The following is a 13,869-nucleotide window of genomic DNA, read 5'->3' as shown; positions in this document are numbered from 1 at the left end:
TTTGTCCACGAGGAAGCAAATTTTTTTGCTGATCGTAAAGAGAAAGCAAAATGTTCATGTAATGAACATCTGAATTTACAACTTGTTTATATTGTCTACATTTGAAAAAATGTTAAAGAACTAATTTTTCAATTATTTAATTTCTATTTATCGATAATCTCATAATCTTTACAGATAATATAAAATATCTGATAAAATGAATTATGAACAAATAAATTTTCCAACAAGTTTAAACAATAATTAATAATTTTAACTAACAAAAAGTTATTTCAACAATTCAATACATATAGTCTTCCGCTGGCAGAAATGTATGAAACTTTTATTATGCTTTTTTTACTTCGACATTTTTTTTATTTCCGATGAAATAATTAGGGAAAACATATCATGCATTTGAGGATTTTTGTTTGGATTGGAACATAATATGATTTCCATATGTCACGTGGTACTACAGTGTGCTTACTTATCATTATTCCACACGAGTAACAGAAAATAAAGCGAGATAAAATTAAACAATGTCATGTTAATAAAAATTCAATATTAATTTTGCATTACCTCAAGTACGCCGCCGAGTCGTTCAACAACAAAAACTAAAGCAAAGCTTAAAGCTCCAAAGAATATGCTAATCCATCTAGCATAAAGTGCCCCTTTACTCGCAGGTAATGTGAAATTAAATAATCCTTGAAAAATATCTTCAAAAGTAATGGCCGATAGTGAATTTAGAGCACTAGCTACCGTTCTGTAACAAAATAGAAAACTATTTTATTATAAAATAATAAAAAAGTTCATACTGGTGAGTAAAAACAAAATCAAAAATTGGTTTTTCTCAACACATAGTAAAAAAATATTTAAATATTTTTCAAAACACTTTGCCCTTAAGGAGGTTATAGGGATTGACTGAACATCAAAACAGAAACCATTATTTTATGATTTGAGTTGCTCGGTACTTTGAAACGTCTGGTAACACCGCATTACGTTAGTCGAGTTGCAAATGGTTTCTATGACTTGTTTACATTCAATTTTTAAGCTATCAGAATGTATTAAAAAAGAGTTTTATTAATTTCGTAATGTTAATTACTTTGTGGTCAGTAAATATGTATGAAAAAGTACTCAATTCTCATAAGACTCAATATTAATTGTTAAAAAATAAAAATGCTCTTAGCTTTATTCACAAGAACCTAGAGGTCTCAAAAATTTAGTTACATAATAACAATTTTCATTGATCAAGCTTCGTTGGCGGGTAGAATATGTGATTTAGTGCAGGATTTTTGGATTTGGATGGTCTTCGACAATTTATAATTACGAAAGAATTCATTAATTTTAATTTAAACAAAACATAATTTAAATTAGTTTGAAAAATAATATTCCATCCTCAAAATTTTTTTATTTGTAGGCAAAATATTTAATGTTATCCAATTTTAATTATATAAAAATTATTAAATTAATATTTATAACATTATATTCATTACTTAAATACACTTTTAAAAAATTTATTTTACTTTTTTTGCATTATTTACTTGAAATGTTTACAATCTATCTGCTTTCGAAAGCCATATTAATTTTCATTTTTTTCCAATGTGTTTACATTAAAAAATCTCTCCTGAAAAATATGTTAAAATAGTCAATTAGGAAAATCGGAGCGGTTGAAGTTGCCCACAAATAAACTGCGTACAAGAAAACTGCACACACTGAACTGCATACAATAAAAGTGCATACAAGTTACTTTAAAAAAAATTTTTTAATTAAAATTATAAACTAAATACAATTAAAACGCACACCGTTAAACTGCATACGGCAAAACTGCACATGAATTAAATTAAAATTTTTTAAATTAAAAAATTATTTACTATTAAACTGCATACAGCAAAAATACTTACAAATTTATTAATGGGAATAAATTTGAAAAATTGAAATAAAAAACTGTATACGGTTAAAGTGAATACCGTTAAACTGCATACAAAACAAACTGCACACGAATTAAGTTATTAATATTTTATTAAAAAAATTAATTATTTAATTCGTGTGCAATTTGCTTTGTATGCAGTTTTTTTTATTTATTACTCTTGTTTAATTACAAGTTGTGTTTACAAGAGGAATTACGCAAAAAAATTTACAAAGTAAATTAAAAGTGTAAAATTAAAATTAAGCGCTAGCAGTATGTATGTACAGTGCGTTTAAACGCATGGTAAAAATATTACGCAAAACAATCACTAAACGTTTAAGAGTTGAACGGTCGCAAGATGAAAAGATATTCATTCAAGTTTCTACAGTCGAAACAATATCATGAGATTCATTACTGAAGGAAGTGAGCAGATGTTTACAGGCAGAACAAAATAACAAAATATGATAAAGATCCTCGCATTCAAGACTACAAGAGGTGCAAATTGCATTGGGGGGGAAAGGAGTATTTTCTCTTATCAAAAACAATTCTAGATACGTGAAGATTAAATAGTCGAATATGAGCAAAAAGTTTTTTGAAAAATAAAGGCAATTGCATAAGAAGATAAGCCTGAGTTCCCGGTTGTAAAGTTAAGTATGCAGTTTAGTGTGTGCAGTTTTCTTGTACGCAGTTTAATTGTGGGCAACTTTTAACCGCCCCGGAAAATCGTTGGTAAAAATTCCACAGTGGTATTCCACTCTCAATGAAATTTTTTAAAAATTAAAAAAAATTTCAAGTATTTTCAGGGCAAACATTTTTGAAATTTTTTACATAAAAGTCCATGCTTATTCCACTATATAATTTTAAAAATTGAATTGTAAAAAAAATATTACTTATTAATTATGAATACTTACCCGAGTGACGCAGCAAATATACCAGCAACAAAAAATCCAGGTACTCCTTTCAAATTTCCCATGAAATTCATCACGTATAGCGGCAGTAATTGATCCTGACCTGTAATTTGTCCCGCTTGCAGAGGATCACAATTTTTGTAAACACTGTACAAAACCATTCCAGTAAGAAAATTTATTGTGTAAATTAATATTAGTCCCAAGGAAGAAACCCACAAAGCTCTATAATCAAATTTTCATTTATGTTTTAAATCATACGACATATCATACATAATAATGGACAAAATAATTAAACAAATCAATTACGAATTAAACCGAAAAAACGATATTCTAGATTTAAGAATGCCTACTTAAATAGGAGCCAAGAATATTCTAACAATAAGAATATATTTATTTTTAAAATATTTCCCACTTACTTTAAGTGGGACTACTACTTTTAATATTCTAGGCTATTTTAGTAGTCATTCTTAATATACGGAGAGCTGGCTACAAAAATTGGTAACGATAAGGTGCAAGAAAGTTTTTGTATAAAAGCCTTCCTTTTTGATAGATAAACACATAACCTTGCCGCCAGAAGGCGCTTTAGTCACGAGAAGTAAGGGTGGGAGGTAAAAGATGCAAATTTTTGATAAAAAAAAATGATGAGGAGCAAGTCTGAAACTTGGTATGGTAGTAGATATTAATAGTAGAAATCACGTAAAATTATTGCCAGAAGTCGATAAAATCGCAAGTAAATTGATAAAATTGCAGTGATAAGGTGTATTTCTGGCAACTTCATTTTTTGGTTTATAGTGTCTTTAAATAGCTGTATGCCAGTTGCCAGAAATAAAAATTGTTGAAAAGTTGTTTAAATATGAGAATAAATATGATAATATCATTATTAATTACACAGGATGACAAATTCGGGTCAACTTTTGGACCCAAAAAGGCAAGAACTTTTCTTAACGTATTTTCTATGCTGAATTCGGATCCATTGTTAGATTTTCCTTATCACACCAAATTGCAAAATGGCGGAATAAAATAAAACAAGGAAAGGGTCCTTTATGATTATTTCATAAATATTTTGCTTCCCCATTGTGTAAAGCAAAAAATTTGCTTCCTCGTGGAGGAAGCAATGAATTTCACCAATTCAATTGATTGATTTAAAACATTTCAAGTTGAAAACAGTTTTAAATTAAATAACTTTTTTTAAAAATAAACAATTAAGAAAATTTTAATTAATTTTGGGTGTAACATATACTTCATATATACAAATCGATTCGTTTTAATGCAAGAAATACATTTATTTCCTGTATTAACTTGAATTTAAATAAACAAAATTTTTTGTGCTAAAATATGAATTTTTAATTTTCATTAATTCTTTAAATTTAAATCAAATCCATACTTTATATATACAAATTGATTAGTTTAATGCAAGGAATAAATTTATTTCATATATAAACTTAAATTTAAATAAACAAAGAGAGATTAATGTGTACATAAGCCTACCAAATTGTACCCAAATCCATTAAAATATGTTAAAGATATCGTGTTCACAAAAAACATCCACACATACATACATCCGGACAATTGATCAGGATCTCCTATAACATGTTTCTATATAGAGGAAAATTTGTTTTCATTATTTTTAAAAGTTTTATAAACTAAAGGACTACAAAGCTGTTCCTTGGGGGTTTTCAGAGTTGCTGATTACGAATATGTTTTTGACCTTGTATCAAATTTTGATGATTGCAAAGTAACATTATTGAAACACAAGTTAAATTAATACTATATTCATTAAAATACATGATCCGTCATTTTGAATTATTAAAAATTGGGCTTCATATTCGTAATCAACAACCCCAAAAAACCCCGAGAAACAAGTTTCCGGCAAATTAAATCAATTTTTAAAAAAGTTGTCTGTCATATTGAATCAGTCGTTTTGAATTCTTATAAACTGACCTCAAATTCGTAATCAGTAAGTCCAAAAACCTCCGAGTAACGAGTTTCAGGCAAATTGAACAGATTTTTAGAAAAGTCGTCCGCCATTTTGGATTTTGAAAAACTGACTTCAAATTCGTAATCAGTAACTCCAAACCACTACACTTCCACAATAAAATTCATGTTCTGAGCTTTTGAACAGACCCTGACTATTTAATGTTTTCAGGGTCGCTAAATCCGAATCTGAAGTCCGTTTAACCCCATCACGTCAGGATTTTGAAATAACTTCAAAAAACAAGAAAATTTGATCCCAAATTTTTGAAATCAAGAAAAATTTGTGTCTCTAAATCTTACCATGACTACTTTATGTTTTTAAGGTCACTGAATGCGAATTTAAAGTCTATCTAACTCCATCACGTCAGGGTTTTGATATAACCTCAAAAAACCAAAATTTAAACCTGATGGGGTTAAATAGACTTCAAATTCGCATTTAGCGACCTCAAAAACAAAGTTGTCATGGTAAAGTTTAGAGATATAAATTTTTCTTGATTTCAAAAATTTAGGGTCAAATTTTTTTTTATATAAATAATTAATAAAAATCAATTAACAACTCAGCAATGGGATTACTAATAGCGCTAGTCGCTATGTAGCGCTTTTTGTTATTTAGAATTAAAAACTTACATATTTTTAGTGAAATTTGTTCCAAATCATGGCCAAAATAAAATACCGTTGACAATTTCTTCATAGCTTAAACTGCAAGATGGTAATTTAGAAGAAACTATAAACATAACCCCACTAAATAAGGACATTGACATAGAATTCATGTCAATTTCCTAAAATATTTTATCTACGTAGCAAACAAATACAACATGAAGGTGGAATCAATTCTCTAACTTCATGTTTGCCAACTGTTAGTTTCAAATAAACTAATTAACTAGTGACGAAATAAATTATACTTTAATATTGCAAATAACCTATTAATTTAATAAATAACAACTTTAAAAATAAATTATCTAGTTTAATGTTAAAATAATTTATAAAGGGAAATAAATTTTTTTAATTTAATTTAATAAATAAAAATTAAGAAAATTATTCTTATTGCAAGGATTAAAAATAATAATTGCGTGAGATTTAAAATTAGGATATTCTTTATCAGCCTAAATTTAAAAATTTATAAATTTTTTAAATTAAATTAATTATTTTTTAATTAAATTTATTTAAATTTTCATTTTTTTAAAAACTCTTTAACTCACAAAAAATACCCTATACATTTTTTTAGTGAACCCTTGCGTGAGAACAAAAATTCTATTTCTGAGGTTATATCTTCAAAATTTTTTTAATTCAATTTTTTTCCCATTTTAGACAATGTCTAATAGAAACTTTTAATCCTATGAAAAAGATAATAAATATAAATGCAATAAATATTTAATTATTAATATAAAAAAGAAAAGTAAATAGTTTATTATTATTGGATAAAGTTGAATTATTTTCTTGATTTTTGGTAAGGATAGAAATTGGAAATAAAAGTGTTAATATAATAATATTAATAATTATCATTGCCTCGAATTGCCTTTTTATAACTTTTGAGATTTGAAGTGTTACACTTGAAAAATTTGTCAGCCTTTTAGATACTTCTTTTAATTGCTTCATTTCTTTATCGTGGGAAATCCTTATGAATTTGATACATTCTTGATTCTAAAAAAAAATTGTTAAATTATAAAATAAAGCAAATATGAGAAAAAAAATACGCAGAAAAACAATTGTACCAACCTAAATCTATCAAAATGATACCATTTTTTAAGTCACCCGATAGCTAGAAAATTTTTTAAAGTGAATGTAGCTTTGAATCGCTACGTAGCGAAATCTTCGTAGCGCTGTCGCTATTTGCAATCCCACTCCTGTATCTTTATATTAACTCGAAATTTTTTTTTGCGCTTACCCATAGTTATGACTGATATTGTCTCATATTTAAACAACTTTGTAACAATTTTTATTTCTGGTAACTGACATACAGCTATTTAAAGACACTAAAAACCAAAAAATGATGTTGCCAGAAATGCACCTTATCAGTGTAATTTTATCAATTTTCTAGCGACTTTATCGACTTCTGGCATGGTCAAATTGCTGACTTAGACTTCTGGTAATAATTTTACGTGATTTCTACTATTAATATCTACTACCATACCAAGTTTCAGACTTGCACCTCATCATTTTTTTTTTATCAAAAATTTGCATCTTTTACCTCCCACCCTTACTTCTGGTGACTAAAGCGCCTTCTGGCGGCAAGGTTATGTGTTTATCTATCATAAAGGAAGGCTTTTATACAAAAACTTTTCTTGCACCTTATCGTTGCCTATTTTCGTAGCCAGCTCTTAGTCTATAAATCCAGAATATCGTTTTCTCAGTGTAATTTCAACTTAAACTTTTATAATAATTACAAATTAGAAAAAAATTAATAAGATTTGAATTGCAGTAAAACCCCGCTTACCGCCGATTGTTCGGGACCGAAAAACCCAGGTACCGCTGGTTGACTAACAGCGCCCCCTCATCCAAAACATAGGTTCGTATTATACAGGGCGCATATAGCATAATTTGGGGCATATTATTATGTACTGTAAATACTACTTATATACATATTATATAACATAATATAATATGAACCATTGAAATAAAATTACACAGGCACACAAAAAGTTAAATGTGGTTTGGCCGAGACACTACACTAGTCTATTTCCATGTATTTTTTCACGCTGAATCTGAATCCGAAGTCAGAATTATCAGATTGGCTTTTATTTTTGAGATAAACTCAAAAAACTGCTCAGAAAGAAAAATAAAATCAAAAAGTTAAAAAAATTTTGAATGTCACTGCGATAGTGTAATTCCATGTATTTCTTGTCGCTGAATCCGAATCCAAAGTCATAATTGTTAGATTCGCTCAAATTTTTGAGATAATTGCAAAAAAAACGCAACAAAAAACTCAAAATCAGTGTTTTGGAATTATCTTCAAAATTTGAGCCAATCTGTCAATTCTGACTACGAATTCGGATTCAGTGTGAAAAAATACATGAAAATGTACTATCGTAGTGTTTCGTCAAAAAAATTATCTGTGCCCCTAATTCAGAATTTTTATCAGTTTTTGGCGATTTTAGCTCAAAGAAATTTTTTTTTTGCCGAAACATTACGATAGTACATTTTCATGTATTTTTTCACGCTGAATCCGAATTCGAAGTCAGAATTGACAGATTGGCTCAAATTTTGAAGATAATTCCAAAAAACTGATTTTGAGTATTTTGAGTTTTTTGTTAATTGCGTTTTTTTCAATTATCTCAAAAATTTGAGCGAATCTAACAATTATGACTTTAGATTCGGATTCAGCGACAAAAAATACATGGAATTACACTATCGCAGTAACATTCAAAAATTTTTTAACTTTTTGATTTTATTTTTCTTTCTGAGCAGTTTTTTGAGTTTATCTCAAAAATAAAAGCCAATCTGATAATTCTGACTTCGGATTCAGCGTGAAAAAATACATGGAAATAGACTAGTGTAGTGTCTCGGCCAAACAGCTTTTTATTTTTTGTGTGCCTGTGTTATAATAACGAAATTATTTGTATATTATAATGTTTATAATATGTATAGTAGTAGCGCAATCCTTCCGCGCCCATACTAGATTTCATTGATACGACTATGGGCTAAGAGAGAGTGACTGGCGGTATGTGGGGTTCAGTGACCGGTGGCAAGTGGGGTTCGGCGGTGAGCGGGGTTTTACTGTATTTATTTCGTTAATTGTAACTAATAAAGCCAAGTAAAATTAACTTTAAAAAACTTTCTCTGTAAAAAAAGTATTGGGAGATACCGATTTACTCATAGGGAGTATCAACCTGCCAATGCGGTATTCGCGAAATACCACAGTGAGTGTCACAGTTAATGCGTAAATCCAAGAGTCCCAATGTGGCGAAAATTTTAAACTTAAAAAAACGAAACAACGTTACAAAAATAATAAATAAGTTTAAGCTGTTAAAAATAAAAGTTAAGCACAGCGGTACTTTCTTTTTTACCGACAGTGGCTTCTTTCTATACAGATGATAATAATGAAAATTTAATAACTTATTTTTTAATTTTAAATATTATGAAATAAGAATTAAAAACAAAATAGGGTCAAATGGGATAAATAGAAATAGATTTGCTAATTTTCACCAATAACATAAGTTTTTTTTCCAAATCGCAATACTTTCGGATTTTTTGTGTATGGATTTATTATTTAACTTCCGTGGAATAATTTTATGGGGTAGTAAAAAATATGGGTATCATTAAAGCGCAATAATCAACTGTTTCTTACAAAATTTAAGAAAAAATCAATTTCAAGTATGCAAATGTTAAAAGCTACAAACAATTATATAAAGAATGTGTGATTCCTAAAGAAATCTGATAAAATTTTACATTCATTCAAATCAAGTCTATACTTGTTGAATACTATGTACGATGAGAATATAGATGAATAATATTTTCAATGCATTTTTATAATGCTAAAAATAGTGTTGTAGTTTGATAGAAACAATTCTCTCTCTCTCTCTCTCTCTCTCTCTCTCTCTCTCTCTCTCTCTCTCTCTCTCTCTCTCTCTCTCTCTCTCTCTCTCTCTCTCTCTCTCTCTCTCTCTCTCTCTCTCTCTCTCTCTCTCTCTCTCTCTCTCTCCTCTCTCTCTCTCTCTCTCTCTCTCTCTCTCTCTCTCTCTCTCTCTCTCTCTCTCTCTCTCTCTCTCTCTCTCTCTCTCTCTGATATAAGAAATATTGTTGAAATTTCTGTTTCTATTTACCCCGAATTTTCAGTTTTTAGGGGTAAATAGAAACAGTCTCCTTTTTTAATTAAATTTTTCCAAATGCGAGTCAAATAAGTGAAAGGGTGTCCTCTTTGATTTTCAATTTTTTATGCAATAGGAAATATCTTTGTTTATACTGCTGGTAATTGACAAATGGAAAATGAGAGAATACTTAGAACCTGTTGGGGGTGATCTAAGGTTCAATGTTTAAGGCCGTATTTATTTTAAAAAATTTTTATTTAACTGAAATAACTACTGTTTCGATTTAACCCTAGTTTCTATTTACCCCAACTACACTGAGAAAAATGATCTATTAAACATTAAACTTTTTTCCTTTTAAATCAAGTCCTTTAATGGTTAAAATAATTAATTTTATTATAAAAGGAATCTTTTAAATTTAAAAATGTTGGTCGTTTGTTGACAAAACAAAAAGAGTTTGACGAATAAAAGATTTCTTTTGTTTTTCAAATGAAATCCTTTTATGACAAAAAGATTGTCATTTTACATGAACTGACACATCAGCTTAACCGTCGATTTACAACATCGAAAATAAATAAATTAAACGAAATGGATGTAAAAGATAGTGATTTAGAGATATTAATTGGTAAGTAAATTATTTTTATTATTTTATTCTTTCAATAATCAGTTTTTCATTAAGTAAATTATGATCATATACCGCATACCTAAAAAGTTTTTTCTTTAAATAACTTTTGTTCGGCTTTTAAACATAAAAAAATAATAATTTAAAATAAAAATAAATTAATAAAAAATATTTTATTAGTATTAATTTATATTACAATTATGCATTTACAATAAATTACTTTCATTAATTTTAATTTGTTTTAATTTTTAACAATCAAAGTACTATTTTTAAAAATAAATTTTTTTTATTCCTTTACTGTTTTTATTACAGAAAATGGTATTACTTTCAATGTTTTAAAACTAATGACCATCGATGATTTTGTAAAATATAACCTTAATATTTCCATGGGTTCAAAAATTTTAATCCAAAAATTTTTCGAAATTGAAAGTGAAAAGGAAAATAATTTCCGTGAATTGAATTTGAAAAATTCACTAGTAATTTGTATAATTTTTACGATAGTAATTATATATTTTAAAAACATAAATAGAAAAAAAATGATTCAAAATTACAGATTTTCCCGCTCGACGATATTACTATTGATGATCCTCATGATCTTGGTAGTCCGTCATGTCAAAAAGAGGAAAAATCAAATGTTAATTTAAAAAGAAAAATTAATATTGTTTCTGACGATATCTCAAACAAAAAAAGAAAGTGCCTTGATGCTTCTAATAGTTCTGATGCAGTAACACCATTAAACGAAAATCAAATTGCAATTTCAAATGAAATCGTTATAGAAAAGGAAGCACTTTTAGTTTCATCGTCACTTTATTTATCAGACAATTCTCTAAATAGAGAAGTAATTTTTTAAAGAAATTCTAAAAAAAATTATTATAATTATATATAATAATAATTATTATTATGTAATTAATTAATATTAAATTAATTATTTAATAAAGAATTATTAATTTTTATGAATTATCATTATAATTACTATAAAAAATTAAGTAATAATTTTAAAAACACAATAGCATTAATTCGTTTTTATCAATTAATCTGTAAAAGTTATCTTATTTAAGTTAAATAAAAATTCTTATATATGTATATGTTTTTTAATATTATCTTAGTTGATTCAAGTTCTTTTGCTGGAAAATCTGGAGGGTCAAGCTGTATTGGCGAAGTACAAGAATTGCTCGATGCTTGATGACAAAGACCGATCAACAGTCGTTTCAATTTTAATAAACAGGTGCAAAATAAGCGAAATAAACAAGTTGCAACAATTTCTTAAAAAATGACTGATTTTATTGTGGAAATTTTTCCTATCAGTTGTAAATGATTCCAAAAATACAAAAGGTACTGTTAAATTATAATTTTGAAGTATATATATACTTCCAGATAAGAAATTCAAACTAATAATGTTGAAAAATTTACCAGGTAAACTGGCAGATAAATGGAGAAATGTATTGTTCCGCCTTCGTTCAGTTGGAATTTTAGAAAAAAAAACATCAGAAGTGCCACTTCAGAGTGCACCTATTTATGTACTGCCAGAAGAATCTGCATCTAGTCACATTAATTGGTTACAGACTCACAGAAAATGGGAAGAAGTTCAACCACATTGGGAAACCACAACAGAATATCGTCGTGAACGAATAAAAGCTTCAAGTCTCGAAGAACTTTTCATTGAGTGGCCTGTCTTGAAGTCAGATCTAGCTTCTCGATTGGTATTTAATTCAATTAAAATTTTCAATTAATTTTAAACTATAATATATTTACGAAATTGTTATAATATAAACATAAATAATATATAAATACCCAAATTAAATAATATTAATAATAATAATAATAATACATAAAAATTAATAATAAAAACATTATTATTATTAAATAATATTATTAATATTAAATATTAAAAATAATAATACATATAAAATAAATAATAAAAAAAATAATATGTATTTAAACGATAACGAAATATAAAAAGAAATAATTCTAAACAATTTAAATAAATTAAATAAGTACTGAATTTTAATTTTAGGAAATCTATCCAAGAATTATTAATTATTACTGATTTAATTTTCCAATGTTACAGATTTTCCTCGATTTTGAAAAATTATATCCCGGCAGAGAATTACGTGTAACAGAACATTGGAATAAACTTTTCTCCGATCTGTATGCGCTGAAAAAGAAAAACATCACTAAACCTGATGGAAAAAAATTGCTTGAAATTTATGAAACATCTGTACCAACAAACGAAACTCAAGTAGATACAATTCGAGTCGAAGACGTTGCAGAGGGAACAATTAATCCGAAAGAAATTTCCTCGACTAAAAATGATTTAGATTTATTGCGTATAAAGTTGCTGCCTTTTTTGTTAGCTTCCAAAGGGAAAGTAAAGGCAAATGGTGCGACTACTAATGCGACCATTGCAGAGGCGCAGAATGGTTTGATCGTATGTGCCAAAACTAGACACACTTTAATTTCAGAAATTGAAAAAAGACAACAACGCTACAAAGTAAACAAATCTCGTTGTCAGTCGTGTTTAGCTGTTGTGTCTATAGATTTTCTAACAATTGAGAACGTTTTCGTTTCTCTGGATGACCAGTTGTGGTCATTTTCATCTACAATCAACGCTTTTGATTTCCTCTTTCAATTATATTTTGTTTTAAACATCCAATTTCCACCAGATTGTTATCACATATGGCTTTTCTTACAAAAAATGCTGTACGATATTCATCTTCCAAAAATCGACAAGAAAATCCCTGCTATTACACGTGCAATTAACGATATCACGGCTATGCGATCAAATCAACGTTAAATTAAATAGACACTGACATTAATTGGGACATTTTACTAATTGTTTATCTTATAATCATGTTTAAATGCAGTGAATGCAGTAATTCGTTTTTGATTATATTGGAATTAATTATACACTACGAACATGAACATCACTATTCACAGACAAGTGCTTACACTTGTGGTAATGTTAGTTGTCGTAGAATTTTTGTTGGAAAGCAATCGTTCACAAAACATTTGAATTCGTGTTCCAAAAATAATACAGAATCTTCATCAACTATTCCAAATGAAGAAAAAACTATTGCCTCTACTTCAATTTATGAAATTCATGATAATTGTGACGTTAGGCAAAATGACTTTCAAAATTTAAGTTTAGTAAATGAGGAATCTTTAGCAATTTTCCCAAGTAAGCAACAGAATATTGCTTCTACTTCTTATCAAAATCATGATGATTGCAATATTAAGAAAAATGATTTCGTAAATTTAAATTCACTGGATGAATCGTCAGTTTCACTGCCTGAAAATAGTACAGAAAAAATACAAGCAGCAAAAGAAAATTTTGTCTCAAACATTAAAGTAGCAGCAAATAGTTTTGTGCAAAGTTTTAGTGGTTCGCGGTCTCTTCCACATTCTATTGTTCAGAAAGTCGTTGAAGAATGTGATTTGTTTCTAAATAGTGGTTTGCTCGAATCAATGGAAAATGCTGTGCTTTCAGTGGCTGATTGTGACGATTCTAAATGTAAAGAAATTAAAGGGTTATTTTCTACATTTTCTGGATGTTTTTCAAATTTAAATTCTCGTTACTTGCGAAAAAAACGTCTCGTAGAATCACAAACTTACACTTCACCTCAAAGCATTCAGTTAAATGAAAAAAATGCCTTATCAGGTACAGCACCCGTAGGACAATATATTCCATTGACACCTGTATTGAAAAAGTTCTTAGAAACAGGAAATAACTTTAAAGTACTCGAT

At 28.0% G+C, this 13,869-nt stretch overlaps 1 protein-coding gene across 1 annotated transcript in view; it reads right to left on the bottom strand.

Annotated features, from left to right (window-relative positions):
- Nucleotides 1-13,869, bottom strand: part of LOC127276772 (sodium-coupled monocarboxylate transporter 1) — an 82,405-nt gene that overhangs the window by 31,468 nt on the left and 37,068 nt on the right. Inside the window, exons 6-7 of the mRNA XM_051297419.1 lie at nucleotides 2,791-3,009; nucleotides 553-736 (exon numbers count right to left, since the gene is read on the bottom strand). Of these exons, the coding sequence (XP_051153376.1) occupies nucleotides 553-736; nucleotides 2,791-3,009 (403 nt within the window). The remainder of the gene's footprint in view (nucleotides 1-552; nucleotides 737-2,790; nucleotides 3,010-13,869) is intronic.

Source organism: Leptopilina boulardi, unplaced genomic scaffold (assembly GCF_019393585.1).
Source record: "Leptopilina boulardi isolate dan_hultmark-lab unplaced genomic scaffold, ZJU_Lbou_2.1 LbouV2_152, whole genome shotgun sequence".
NCBI lineage: Eukaryota > Metazoa > Arthropoda > Insecta > Hymenoptera > Figitidae > Leptopilina > Leptopilina boulardi.
The sequence above is the reverse complement of the archived record's forward strand: the minus strand, read 5'-3'. Positions and strand labels throughout refer to the sequence as shown.